Here is a 15,271-nt window from a genome sequence, read left to right on the forward strand (position 1 = left end):
ATTACACCAACAGACACGGGAAACTTGATGCATAATTGATTTGAATGCAGTTAGTGTTAGTTAGAGCCAAGATAACAACACAAAACTGACCAAATGCATCTATTCATGCCATTTCATTTTCTAGAAAATATGATATATGCAATCGACATAAAGTAAATAGTGTCTTGCAAAAACTATTTTAGACATTCATAACTCTCAACTGATTGATTAACTATAATTACAAATTAAAACGTATGTAAAAGGTACATAGAAATGCTCATCTATGAAATAAAAATCCGTGGTGTAGTTTGTGTAGCGAGCGTGAGCGTGCGTAGGCCGTCTAGTAGGTTTTGGAACACAGCCCGTGTGTCTCTTATGTAAACTGTGGTCTGTTTATTTGATTGGAAGTGTGTGAAATGATAGCAGAAACCCAATGTGCAGACATTTCATTTTCATTTTCTAGACTCGAACAGGGTTTGAAAACTGTCTTACTTAAAGACGACGCAAGCGCTCTAATTTCTCTCTATACTCTAATTATAAATGCTCCGCTGCACTAATAGAGAAGGATTGCAGGATTTAAAGGAGGCGCTGATCCAGCTGGCCAAGATCAGATCTCTCTTTAGCTACAAAACACTCGAAACAAGGTCCAGGATCAGCAACTAGATTTTGATGAGCAGAACAGCGTATTTGGCGTATCTGTGAAATAAGCAGGGCTTATTCTGTGCAATTAACAATTTCACAAAACCACAAACCCACACAGCATGCAAAAACAAAAACTCATACACCGAGAAAAATAAAAGGTGGAATTTGGAAAATTTGGAAACATTTTCACTTAAATTTTGCAAATAAACAACAAGTAAAACACTGAATTAAACAGTTTTGAAGTAGAAAGACTGATATAGTATTTTCTTGTAAAACGTAACTTGCTTTTCCACCAAGTCAGTCAGTCTCTTCTGATTTTTAACGATAACTTATAAACCTGTAAAGTCAGCCCTTCTGAGAGCTATGAGGTTGTTAATCGATGGTGTTTGCTTCTGTTGAAGCTGTCAGCTTGCATTATTTCAGCTTATTTCTGCAGAATTCATGGTGAAAAACTACATCACCCATGATGCTTTACAGAAAATCCCACCAATCAGAGTCGAAACAAGCAAAACGCACTAAAAGATCTCATTAGCTTCACACACTCCCATGAAGCACCATGAATGGTAATGTGATAAGTTCTGTCTCCCCACACCACGGGTGTCCAGTCCTGCTCCTGGAGGGCCAGTGTCCTGCAGAGTTGAGCTAATTAAACACTAAACACACCTGAACCAGCTAATCAAGGCATACTAGACACTTCCAGACAGGTGTGTTGAGGCAAGTTAGATCTAAACTCTGCAAGACAGTGGCCCTCCAGGAGCGAGTTTGGACACCCCTGCCCTACACTCTCAAAATACTTAAATATTTTAATATATTTTTTAATATACTTAAAATATATTGTCTTTACATATATACTCAACATTTTTAAATGAGCAGTTTTATATTTAATTTGATTATGCCTTTTCACAATGCTTCATGGGATTGTAGTTCTTTCCCTCACTAAAGCCGTTAAGTTCACAGATTTTCAAATACTTTTTTTTTTGCTTCAAATCAGTTTGTACACTAAAAAAAATGCTGGGTTAAAAACAGCCCAAGTTGGGTTAAATATGGACAAACCCAGCAATTGGGTTGTTTTAACCCAGCGGTTGGGTTAAATGTTTGACCCAACCTGTTGGGCAGTTTTATTTAACTCAACTATTGTTTTAAAATGACTATATGTCTGGCTTAAAATTAACCCAAAGTATGTTGGAAATTAAAAATCAGACACATAATTACTAGAGGAAACAATAATAATCAAAAGGTGAACATTTATTAATAAGCAATTTAATAAATGTTTATCGTTTAATTATTATTAATTAAACATATCAATAAATGTTAATTTCCAGCATATTTTGGGTTCATTTTAAGCAAGGAAAACAGTAATTTTTAAAGAATAGTTGAGTTAAATAAAACTACCCAGCAGGTTGGGTCAAACATTTGACCCAACCACTGTGTTAAAACGACTCAATCTCTGTGTTAAAACAACCCAATCTCTGTGTTAAAACGACCCAATCTCTGTGTTAAAACGACCCGATCTCTGTGTTAAAACGACTCATCCCTGTGTTAAAACAACCCAATCTCTGTGTTAAAACAACCCAATCTCTGTGTTAAAACAACCCAATCTCTGTGTTAAAATGACTCGATCTCTGTGTTAAAACGACCCAATCACTGTGTTAATACGACCCAATCACTGTGTTAATACAACCCGATCTCTGTGTTAAAACGACTCGATCTCTGTGTTAAAACGACCCAATCACTGTGTTAATACGACCCAATCTCTGTGTTAATACAACCCAATCTCTGTGTTAAAACGACTCGATCTCTGTGTTAAAACAACCCAATCTCTGTGTTAAAACAACCCAATCTCTGTGTTAAAACAACCCAATCTCTGTGTTAAAACGACTCGATCTCTGTGTTAAAATGACCCAATCACTGTGTTAATACGACCCAATCACTGTGTTAATACAACCCGATCTCTGTGTTAAAACAACCCAATCTCTGTGTTAAAACGACCCAATCACTGTGTTAAAATGACCCAATCACTGTGTTAAAACAACTCAATCTCTGTGTTAAAACAACCCAATCTCTGTGTTAAAACAACCCAATCTCTGTGTTAAAACGACCCAATCACTGTGTTAAAATGACCCAATCACTGTGTTAAAACAACTCAATCTCTGTGTTAAAACAACCCAATCTCTGTGTTAAAACAACCCAATCTCTGTGTTAAAACGACTCGATCTCTGTGTTAAAACGACCCGATCTCTGTGTTAAAACGACTCATCCCTGTGTTAAAACGACCCAATCGCTGTGTTAAAACAACCCAATCTCTGTGTTAAAACGACCCAATCGCTGTGTTAAAACAACCCAGTCTCTGTGTTAAAATGACTCGATCTCTGTGTTAAAACGACCCAATCACTGTGTTAATACGACCCAATCACTGTGTTAATACAACCCAATCTCTGTGTTAAAACGACTCGATCTCTGTGTTAAAACGACCCAATCTCTGTGTTAAAACAACCCAATCTCTGTGTTAAAACAACCCGATCTCTGTGTTAAAACGACTCGATCTCTGTGTTAAAACGACCCAATCACTGTGTTAATACAACCCAATCTCTGTGTTAAAACGACCCAATCTCTGTGTTAAAACAACCCAATCTCTGTGTTAAAACAACCCAATCTCTGTGTTAAAAAAACCCAATCTCTGTGTTAAAACGACTCGATCTCTGTGTTAATACAACCCAATCTCTGTGTTAAAACAACCCAATCTCTGTGTTAAAACGACCCAATCTCTGTGTTAAAACGACCCGATGTCTGTGTTAAAACGACTCATCCCTGTGTTAAAACGACCCAATCGCTGTGTTAAAACAACCCAATCTCTGTGTTAAAACGACCCAATCGCTGTGTTAAAACAACCCAGTCTCTGTGTTAAAATGACTCGATCTCTGTGTTAAAACGACCCAATCACTGTGTTAATACGACCCAATCACTGTGTTAATACAACCCAATCTCTGTGTTAAAACGACTCGATCTCTGTGTTAAAACGACCCAATCACTGTGTTAATACGACCCAATCACTGTGTTAATACAACCCAATCTCTGTGTTAAAACGACTCGATCTCTGTGTTAAAACGACCCAATCTCTGTGTTAAAACAACCCAATCTCTGTGTTAAAACAACCCGATCTCTGTGTTAAAATGACTCGATCTCTGTGTTAAAACGACCCAATCACTGTGTTAATACGACCCAATCACTGTGTTAATACAACCCGATCTCTGTGTTAAAACGACCCAATCTCTGTGTTAAAACAACCCAATCTCTGTGTTAAAACAACCCAATCTCTGTGTTAAAACGACTCGATCTCTGTGTTAAAATGACCCAATCACTGTGTTAATACGACCCAATCACTGTGTTAATACAACCCGATCTCTGTGTTAAAACAACCCAATCTCTGTGTTAAAACGACCCAATCACTGTGTTAAAACGACCCAATCACTGTGTTAAAACAACTCAATCTCTGTGTTAAAACAACCCAATCTCTGTGTTAAAACAACCCAATCTCTGTGTTAAAACGACTCGATCTCTGTGTTAAAACGACCCAATCACTGTGTTAATACGACCCAATCACTGTGTTAAAACGACCCAATCTCTGTGTTAATACGACCCAATCACTGTGTTAATACAACCCGATCTCTGTGTTAAAACGACCCAATCTCTGTGTTAAAACAACCCAATCTCTGTGTTAAAACGACTCGATCTCTGTGTTAAAACGACCCAATCACTGTGTTAAAACGACCCAATCTCTGTGTTAAAACGACCCAATCTCTGTGTTAAAACGACCCAATCTCTGTGTTAAAACGACTCGATCTCTGTGTTAAAACAACCCAATCTCTGTGTTAAAACAACCCGATCTCTGTGTTAAAACAACCCAATCTCTGTGTTAAAACGACCCAATCACTGTGTTAAAACAACCCAATCTCTGTGTTAAAACAACCCAATCTCTGTGTTAAAACAACCCAATCTCTGTGTTAAAACGACCCAATCACTGTGTTAAAACGACTCGATCTCTGTGTTAAAACAACCCAATCTCTGTGTTAAAACAACCCGATCTCTGTGTTAAAACAACCCAATCTCTGTGTTAAAACGACCCAATCACTGTGTTAAAACAACCCGATCTCTGTGTTAAAACAACCCAATCTCTGTGTTAAAACAACCCGATCTCTGTGTTAAAACAACCCAATCTCTGTGTTAAAACGACCCAATCACTGTGTTAAAACAACCCAATCTCTGTGTTAAAACAACCCAATCTCTGTGTTAAAACGACTCGATCTCTGTGTTAAAACGACCCAATCACTGTGTTAATACGACCCAATCACTGTGTTAAAACGACCCAATCTCTGTTAAAACGACCCAATCACTGTGTTAAAACGACCTAATCACTGTGTTAATACGACCCAATCACTGTGTTAATACGACCCGATCTCTGTGTTTAAACAACCCAATCTCTGTGTTAAAACGACCCGATCTCTGTGTTAAAACGACTCATCCCTGTGTTAAAACGACCCAATCGCTGTGTTAAAACAACCCAATCTCTGTGTTAAAACGACCCAATCGCTGTGTTAAAACAACCCAGTCTCTGTGTTAAAATGACTCGATCTCTGTGTTAAAACGACCCAATCACTGTGTTAATACGACCCAATCACTGTGTTAATACAACCCAATCTCTGTGTTAAAATGACTCGATCTCTGTGTTAAAACGACCCAATCTCTGTGTTAAAACAACCCAATCTCTGTGTTAAAACGACTCGATCTCTGTGTTAAAACGACCCAATCACTGTGTTAATACGACCCAATCACTGTGTTAATACAACCCGATCTCTGTGTTAAAACGACCCAATGTCTGTGTTAAAACAACCCAATCTCTGTGTTAAAACAACCCAATCACTGTGTTAAAACGACCTAATCACTGTGTTAATACGACCCAATCACTGTGTTAAAACGACCCAATCTATGTGTTAAAACGACCCAATCTCTGTGTTAAAACAACTCGATCTCTGTGTTAAAACGACCCAATCTCTGTGTTAAAACAACTCGATCTCTGTGTTAAAACGACCCAATCTCTGTGTTAAAACGACCCGATCTCTGTTAAAACGACCCAATCTCTGTGTTAAAACGACCCAATCTCTGTGTTAAAACGACCCGATCTCTGTGTTAAAACGACTCAATCTCTGTGTTAAAACGACCCAATCGCTGTGTTAAAACAACCCAATCTCTGTGTTAAAACGACCCAATCTCTGTGTTAAAACAACTCGATCTCTGTGTTAAAACGACCCAATCACTGTGTTAAAACGACCCAATCTCTGTGTTAAAACGACCCAATCTCTGTGTTAAAACGACCCAATCTCTGTGTTAAAACAACTCGATCTCTGTGTTAAAACGACTCGATCTCTGTGTTAAAATGACCCAATCACTGTGTTAATACGACCCAATCACTGTGTTAATACAACCCGATCTCTGTGTTAATACGACCCAATCACTGTGTTAAAACAACTCGATCTCTGTGTTAAAACGACCCAATCTCTGTGTTAAAACGACCCGATCTCTGTGTTAAAACGACCCAATCTCTGTGTTAAAACGACCCAATCTCTGTGTTAAAACAACCCAATCTCTGTGTTAAAACAACCCAATCTCTGTGTTAAAACGACTCGATCTCTGTGTTAAAATGACCCAATCACTGTGTTAATATGACCCAATCACTGTGTTAATACAACCCGATCTCTGTGTTAAAACGACCCAATCACTGTGTTAAAACGACCCAATCACTGTGTTAAAACAACCCAATCTCTGTGTTAAAACAACCCAATCTCTGTGTTAAAACAACCCAATCTCTGTGTTAAAACGACTCGATCTCTGTGTTAAAACGACCCAATCACTGTGTTAATACGACCCAATCTCTGTGTTAAAACGACTCGATCTCTGTGTTAAAACGACCCAATCACTGTGTTAATACGACCCAATCACTGTGTTAAAACGACCCAATCTCTGTGTTAAAACGACCCAATCACTGTGTTAAAACGACCTAATCACTGTGTTAATACGACCCAATCACTGTGTTAATACGACCCGATCTCTGTGTTAAAACGACCCAATCTCTGTGTTAAAACGACCCAATCTCTGTGTTAAAACGACTCATCCCTGTGTTAAAACGACCCAATCACTGTGTTAAAACGACCCAATCTCTGTGTTAAAACAACTCGATCTCTGTGTTAAAACAACTCGATCTCTGTGTTAAAACGACCCGATCTCTGTGTTAAAACGACCCGATCTCTGTGTTAAAACGACCCAATCTCTGTGTTAAAATGACCCAATCTCTGTGTTAAAACGACCCAATCTCTGTGTTAAAACAACTCGATCTCTTTGTTAAAACGACCCAATCTCTGTGTTAAAACGACCCGATCTCTGTGTTAAAGCAACCCAAACAGCTGGGTTTGTCCATGAGTTGTTTTTAACCCAGCATTTTTAGAGTATAGTGTTGTGATTCTCCTCATAGCTTTGGTTCATGGCTTAAAACGCTTTAACCAAGACCTTCTTCTGAAATCCCTATGGGAGAAATGAATGGAAAAAATACTCCCGGAACCAGCGCCACTCAAAAAGTGGGTGGCACTAATACACTCAATGAGGTCCAGATTTAATGGCAAATATCCAGCTATAAAGGAGACTAATAAATCACACGCTTAACACTCAATCGCATGTTACAAAAACCCTGCATGTTGCGTCTGCTGTGATCTGAATCCACGTGACACAAAAGCCGGTCATAAAATCCTCAGCTCACCCACACGCTGTCTGTCAGGACAGACTCGCACCGACTGACTGCAGATTATTCACCGCTCAGTGTCGCATGCTAGATTCACGGCTCAGACCAACAAACACAGAGTTCAGCTTCATCTTCATAATTCACTCGTGTTGCACAACGAAGCCTCCCGGCGTCACGTCCACTGCGACCCGGCTACAGAACGAGAGGTTCAGATATCACATCCCTAAAAGCCCCGAGCAGTTAACAGTTGTGCTGAGCAGCGGAGTTCTTTCATTTTCTTTATTTTGAAGATGTTGCTTCTATTTTAAGACTAGGAGACAGCATCCAATCACAGCACGAGCGTGAGAAAGGAAAGCAAAACATCATCCGTAGAACTGGGTTACTTAAAGACTTTATAAATAATGCATTATGAAGCATTTTGAATTATGCACCTTATAATGCATTGTATGATCTCATGAAAAATTATAACCACAGTTATAATACGCATCTATTCACTGAACACACTTTTAGAAAGCTTAATGCATTAAAACACACAACAAAATCAGATGTAACAAGGAAACTGGAGATGTTATGTTCTTTAACTTTATTTAAGAATGATTGACTGACATGAACAGACCTCAGAAATGAATCAGTGAGTATCATCAGATTCAGCTAGTGCCCTTTACAGTGTACCTCCCTAAGATCCTCACCGCACCCGTCCAGCAGCCCGTGAATCTCCTGGAAACATCACATGCCGCAGCAAACAAACACAAATCTGGTATATTCGAGGAGAATATTTCATAAACAGTGATTTCTTATATGGTTTGACTCAAGAAAACACTTTCATAACGACGCAAAAGCATAAATTATTACACACCCGAGGATGAAGCTGCATCTCGGCCAAGGAAGAAGACAGACCCAACGGGAAGCTTCCTGCTCGCGGTGTCCTGCATCTGATGTGCAGAAGGTTGCGTTTCATTCTTACATAAGTGGCCCTGGACAAAACCCCGCAACCCAAGTGTGACAAACCCCTCCCTCTGCTGGATAATTAGAAATAAACAACAACAAGACGCTTTCACAGTCACCACGAACAGAAACACGAGGAGCCGAGAAGCGAGGGAGGAGACCAGAACACAAAGATAATGTTCTAAAATGATTATATAGATCATATAATAACAGGATCACACTAACCTGTCAAACCCTAACAGCAAAGACGTCCACAGAGCAGCAATTTAGAAAAACAAATGCAACCCCTAATATAGTACACTGTGAAAAAATATTTTTCGAAGATTTTCTAGAAAATATTTCAGCCTTTCTACTATTTCATTGCTGTTTTTCTTAACTTTTTGTGCAATTTTCCCAGAAGCTCATGTTTCCATCAATTAGGCATGTGAAGGTTTCAAATTTTCATATCACAATAATCGCTGAAGCTTTAATCACGGTTAGGAATTAAGATAAAACTTAAAGGATTAGATCAGTTCAAAATTAAAATTCCCTGATAATTTACTCCTGATAATATTTATGTCTTCCTTTCTTCAGTTGAAGAGAAATTAAGGAAAACATTCCAGGATTTTCTCCATATAGTGGACTTCACTGGGGTTCAACGGGTTGAAGGTCCAAATGTCAGTTTCAGTGCAGCTTCAAAGAGCTCTACATGATCCCAGACGAGGAATAAGAGTCTTATCTAGAGAAACCATCGGACATTTTCTAAAAAAAATAAACATTATATACTTTTTAACCACAAATGCTCGTCTTGCACTGCTCTGTGATGCTCCACGCATGACGTAATCATGTTGGAAAGGTCACGCGTGATGTAGGAGGAAGTACTTCAAAGTCAACTTCAAAATTGTCCAATAACGTTGTTTTACCTTTTTTTGTAAAGGTTGTTTGACTTCATCTTTGACGTTCTCTTTGTAAACACTGGATCAATACTTCCGCCTACGTCACGAGTGACCTTTCCAACATGATTACGTCATGCGTGGAGCATCACAGAGCAGTGCAAGACGAGCATTTGTGGTTAAAAAGTATATAATGTTTATTTTTTTAATAAAATGTCCGATGGTTTCTCTAGATAAGACTCTTATTCCTCGTCTGGGATCATGTAGAGCTCTTTGAAGCTGCACTGAAACTGACATTTGGACCTTCAACCCGTTGAACCCCAGTGAAGTCCACTATATGGAGAAAAATCCTGGAATGTTTTCCTTCATTTCTCTTTAAATGAAGAAAGACAGCCATGAACATCTTGGATGACATGGGGGTGAGTAAATTACCAGGAAATTTTAATTCTGAAGTGAATTAATCGTTTAAGTCTTTATGCATTTGGTGCTGTGATGAATAACTAGAATGTCTGTTTGAAACACTTAAATACTGCTGAGGCACAGCCGGCTTCGTTTATGGCAGCATTTCTGCTGTTCTGTAAGTGCAATTTTTGACACCGCATTCATGCAATAAAAATGTATTCTAAAAATCTAAATAATTTGTAATAAAGAATTATTTACGATATTTCAAAGTGCCAATACCGTGCATGTTCAGTATCGCGATATATCGTATCAGCGAACAGAAACAGAAAAACCCCAAAGCGTGTGGCCGCGCAAGTTCTTCTTCATCCTCAGATCTGATCTCACATCAGTAGTGTAAAGGAAAAGCAGTATTAGTGTCTGTTTGTCACTTCAGAAGGCCGGCGCAAGTTTCGGCATGCAAATGAGCTGCGTTCACCCTGTCAGCAGCGAGAGAAGCTTCACTCCAGCTTTGAGCAGACCAAAGCCGGTGTCGCTCTCACACTCACAAGTGTTCAGTCTCAGGCTGCTCTGAGTGCAGTGCGGCGAGGACAGAATCAGTATTCGGGAGGGAACGTCCCGGGTTCAGTCAAGCTGAAGCTTTGCGTACATCTGCAATGAGAGGAACGCTGAATGCACAACACACTTACTTGCCGTAGCAGTCGCGGGCCTCTCTAGAGGACGCCATCTCCCAGCCATTGGGGGGCCCCTGTGTGGGAGCCCAACTCCCGGGGGCCGACGGCGGACAGCTGGAGGGTTTGGTCCTGTGGCTACAAGGAAAACGCAAGAGAAACATTTAGAGATGGTGTCAATCCAGCGCCACTTTACATCAGGTCACTTCTGTTTAAGCTGATTGTTTCAAAGCAGCCTCACAAAAATAGACATGAAAATCGAATGAAACTACAGTAGAGCTGCTTCACATCTGAAAGTTAAGACAGTGTCATTATTCAGCTCAATTCAGTTCAATGATTATTCAATTTAGTTCAATAACAATGTCAATGTTGCAAAGTTCAATTATGAAAAATTCAATTCTGCACAATTCAGTAGTTCAGCTATCATTATACAGCTTGATTCAGTTTAATGTTGATTCAGTTCAGTTCAATAATGTCAATGTTGCAAAGTTGAATTTTGAAACTATTGCAGAGCTGCTTTACATCTGAAAGTGAAGTTGTTTCATAATTGAACAGACACCGCTATTGAACTGAATTAACATTGAACTGAATTGAGCTAAATGATAACATCATTGTCTTTTAAGAGCTGCTTTACAGCTGAAATTGAAGACAGTGTCATTATTCAGCTCAATTCAGTTCAATGATTATTCAATTTAGTTCAATAACAATGTCAATGCTGCAAAGTTCAACAATTACGAAATTACTTCAATTATTCGGCTCAATTCAGTTGTTCAGCTATCATTGATTCAGTTTAATGTTGATTCAGTTCAGTTCAATAATGTCAATGTTGCAAAGTTCAATTATGAAACTACTGCAGAGCTGCTTTACATCTGAAATTGAAGTTGTTTCATAATTGAACATCGACAGTGTTATTAAACTGAATCAACACTGAACTGAATTGAGCTGAATAATGACATTGTCTTTTAAGAGCTGCTTTACAGCTGAAATGTAAGATAATGTTATTATCCAGGTCCATTCAGATCAGTGTTGATTCAATTTAGTTCAATAACAATGTCAATGTTGCAAAGTTCAATTATGAAAAATTCAATTCTGCACAATTCAGTTATTCAACTGTCATTATTCAACTCAATTCAGTTCAATGTTGATTCAATTCAGTAACTGTTAATGTAGCAAAGTTAATCAATTATGAAAAGAGAAATTATGAAATCCCAAAGTGATTCATCATGTTACAGGGACTCAGTTCCTACGAGAGCCGCATTTTGCAAGTCTGGAGCTTTGCATTTTAAATTGTAAATAAATAAATAAATAAATAAATAAATAAAGGGGAAAAACAGCAATTTGATTTATATTTAGCCCTACTTCTAATATTGCTTTTTTTTCTTTTTTATTCTGAGTGTGAAATTGTGAACATATTATAACAGCACATATATGGAGTTATTAGCCGTAGAGCGTTACAGTAGGAGGTCTTTCTCCTCCTCACTAAATCTGCAGAATATTAACCGATAACCGCCTGGACTTCATTTGTGTCTGTGATTTAATTACATTTATTATGTAATGCAATCATGCAAGCCTCAAGATTGTCATGCTTCAGTCTTGTACGCTAAGTGCCGTGAAATCTATCTTATGCTGAACCGCCGGCAGATTCCTTAGAAAGCCTGATATCCAGTGGGCCGTTTGATCAAAGCCGTGTTCGTGCACCAACATCATACACCAGATTACTGAAAGTATACGTGACTCACAAGCTCAAGGGCTACATTTACAATAAAGTGCAGCACAAATAGTTACAGAATCCAAACACCCACCTGAAAAGATAACTGGAAATATAGATGATGATGCATTGAAGCAAAACTGCTTCTTAAAATAAAAACACTGGCCTCATGTTTTAAGCTGTTTTTAAAAATGGAAAGTTCAGAACAAGGCTGGGCAGTATATTAAATATTCACATAGACCTAGTAGAAAAAAAGCTGAAAGCAATTTTTTTAAATCGATTTTATATAATGATATCAGACAAAAACAGCAGGATGCAGACAGGAATATGATCTTAAATGAGCTTCAGTCTGTCAGAGATGAAACCAAGTAACTAAATTACAGTAATAAAATTCCAAGGCTTAAAATGCCATAGAGACATCTTCATAAACTGATGCACACGCTGAAACTTTTGCTAGACAGAATCTAGTTATTGGATGAATGACAAAATGCACTTTTAGAAGCTTTTCTGGCTTGTAACAAGGTTCTTTGCATTTATTATTTAAACGCACCTCCTGTAAGGAGGAACTGTACTGTGTTTGTGTGTTTTACGCATGCAAGAAAGCTCTGAAAACTCCCAAACTGATCCATAATAAATGAACAGTCATATTTTGCTGTCATATTTTGGGTTCCTTTCCGCTGTCACCTTTGGCTTGCTTAGTTGGGGACACTTGACATTCATCAATGTTTTTGATCTGTCTGCATTAACACCATTGTATGCAAACTAAATTAATAACTATTGATTTTTTACAACGGAATATCAATTTACTTAAGCTGGACAATGACACCATTTTCTTTAAGAGCTGCTGTGCAGCCAAAATTATTTACCTGTTATCGCTGTAAAGCTGCTTTGACACAATGTGCATTGTTAAAAGCTCTTTATGAATAAAGGTGACTTGACTTCTCAGTCTAGTTAGAAGTCTCTTCTGATCACCACGGCTGGATATATTTGATCAAAAATACAGTAAAAAAAATGTGAAATATTATTCCAGTGTAAAAAAGCTGTTTTCTATATGAATATATAGTAAAGTGTAATTTATTCCTGTGATCAAAGCTGAATTTTCAGCATCATTACTCCAGTCTTCAGTGTCACATGATCCTTCAGAAGTCATTCTAATATGATGATTTGATGCTCAAGAAACATTTATGATTATTATCAGTGTTGAAAACAGTTCACATTTTTGTGAAAACCGTCATACATTTTATTTCAGGATTCTTTGATGAATAGAAAGTCCAAAAGAACAGCATTTATTTAAAATAGAATATTTTGTAACATTATAAATGTCTTTACTTTTGATCAGTTTAATGCATTCTTGCTGAATAAAGGTATCAATTCCTTTGAAACTAAACCTACTGGCCCCAAACTTTTGTACAGTAGTACAGCATATATATATATATATATATATATATATATATATATATATATATATATATATATATATATATAGGCATCTTTTGTCTTAACAAGTCATCTTCATTTTAAAACATTGTGGCAACATCTTGCTTAAATAAAGCATTATTCTGAAAGTAAAGTAATTCTGTAGCATAAAAAGCAGAGGCAGCAGATACTGGAATGGATTTAAACATAGTAAAATGTTTCAAAGCTGAGAACACGACAGACTTACTGGAGCTGAAAGCATCATCAATTAAACCAAAAACAATACACAACTATAACGAGATAAAACTAACTTAATGAGTGTGCAGGTGTTGGGTGTGTGTAGAATATTGTAGATGTTTAAGTTCTACAGGTGCAGAAATCATACAGGCCGACTAAAGAACACCGGCAGTCCCTGTGAAGCCTATTTTTAGGACCATTAAAATCATTCCACTGTGACTTTATTCTCATGACAATTAAGCACATTTTCCCTCCAAATTCTCATTACAAACCTGGTGTATGACCTTTTTTTTTTTTTTTTGTAAGCTATTGTATGACTTCAGAAGACTTGGAACATCATTCACAGGTCATATGGTCTACCGTTATAATAATTAAAATAATTATTACTTTGCAAAGAAAAGACATTATGCTTTACATTTCTGTGGTCTACAAAAATCAGGATTTGAAAAACATGAGGTTTAAATGATTATAGAATCAAAATTACAAGATGTAAACTTAGAATTCTGAACAAAAAAACATCAAAATTTTGAGATGTAAACTTAGAATTCTGAACAAAAAAAAAATGTCAAGATTGAGAGATTTAAGCTTAGAATTCCGAACAGAAAAATGTCAAGATTGAGAGATTTAAATTTAGAATTCCAAACAGACAAATGTAAAAATTTTGAGATGTAAACCTAGAATTTCAAACAAAAAACATCAAAATTTTGAGATGTAAACTTAGAATTCTGAACAAAAAAAGTCAAGATTGAGAGATTTAAGCTTAGAATTCCGAACAGAAAAATGTCAAAATTTTGAGATGTAAACTTAGAATTCCGAACAAAAAAATGTCAAGATTGAGAGATTTAAACTTAGAATTCTGAACAGAAAAATGTCAAAATTGCGAGTTGTAAACTTAGAATTCCAAACAAAAAAACATCAAAATTTTGAGATGTAAACTTAGAATTCTGAACAAAAAAAAAAAAGTCAAGATTGAGAGATTTAAGCTTAGAATTCCGAACAGAAAAATGTCAAAATTTTGTGATGTAAACTTAGAATTCCGAACAAAAAAATGTCAAGATTGAGAGATTTAAACTTAGAATTCCGAACAAAAAAAACTCAAAATTGAGATGTAAACTTAGAATTCCGAACAAAAAAATGTCAAGATTAAGAGATTTAAACTTAGAATTCCGAACAGAAAAATGTCAAGATTAAGAGATTTAAACTTAGAATTCCGAACAAAAAAATGTCAAGATTGAGAGATTTAAACTTAGAATTCTGAACAGAAAAATGTCAAAATTGTGAGTTGTAAACTTAGAATTCCGAACAAAAATTAAAATTTACGAGATGTAAACTTAGAATTCCGAACAAAAAAAATGTCAAGATTAAGAGATTTAAGCTTAGAATTCTGAACAAAAAAACATCAAAATTTTGAGATGTAAACTTAGAATTCCGAACAAAAAAAATGTCAAGATTGAGAGATTTAAACTTAGAATTCCGAACAAAAAAAAATGTCAAGATTAAGAGATTTAAACTTAGAATTCCGAACAGACAAATGTAAAAATTTTGAGATGTAAACTTAGAATTCCAAACAAAAAACATCAAAATTTTGAGATGTAAACTTAGAATTCTGAACAAA

The 15,271-nt window shown here is 36.8% G+C and overlaps 1 protein-coding gene across 11 annotated transcripts in view; it reads right to left on the bottom strand.

Annotated features, from left to right (window-relative positions):
* The window catches only part of frmpd4 (FERM and PDZ domain containing 4), a 73,972-nt gene that overhangs the window by 29,766 nt on the left and 28,935 nt on the right, over positions 1 to 15,271 (bottom strand). For 8 of the 11 annotated variants that reach the window (XM_048194851.1, XM_048194852.1, XM_048194859.1 and 5 more), the window contains exon 2: positions 10,314 to 10,433. In XM_048194851.1, the coding sequence (XP_048050808.1) occupies positions 10,314 to 10,433 (120 nt within the window). Of the gene's footprint in view, positions 1 to 8,024; positions 8,066 to 8,264; positions 8,380 to 10,313; positions 10,434 to 12,097; positions 12,218 to 15,271 lie in introns of those variants that run through there. The other 3 variants (XM_048194858.1, XM_048194862.1, XM_048194861.1) reach the window with 3 other exon arrangements.

The sequence above is a fragment of the Megalobrama amblycephala genome, linkage group LG6 (genome assembly GCF_018812025.1).
Source record: "Megalobrama amblycephala isolate DHTTF-2021 linkage group LG6, ASM1881202v1, whole genome shotgun sequence".
NCBI classification, from domain to species: domain Eukaryota; kingdom Metazoa; phylum Chordata; class Actinopteri; order Cypriniformes; family Xenocyprididae; genus Megalobrama; species Megalobrama amblycephala.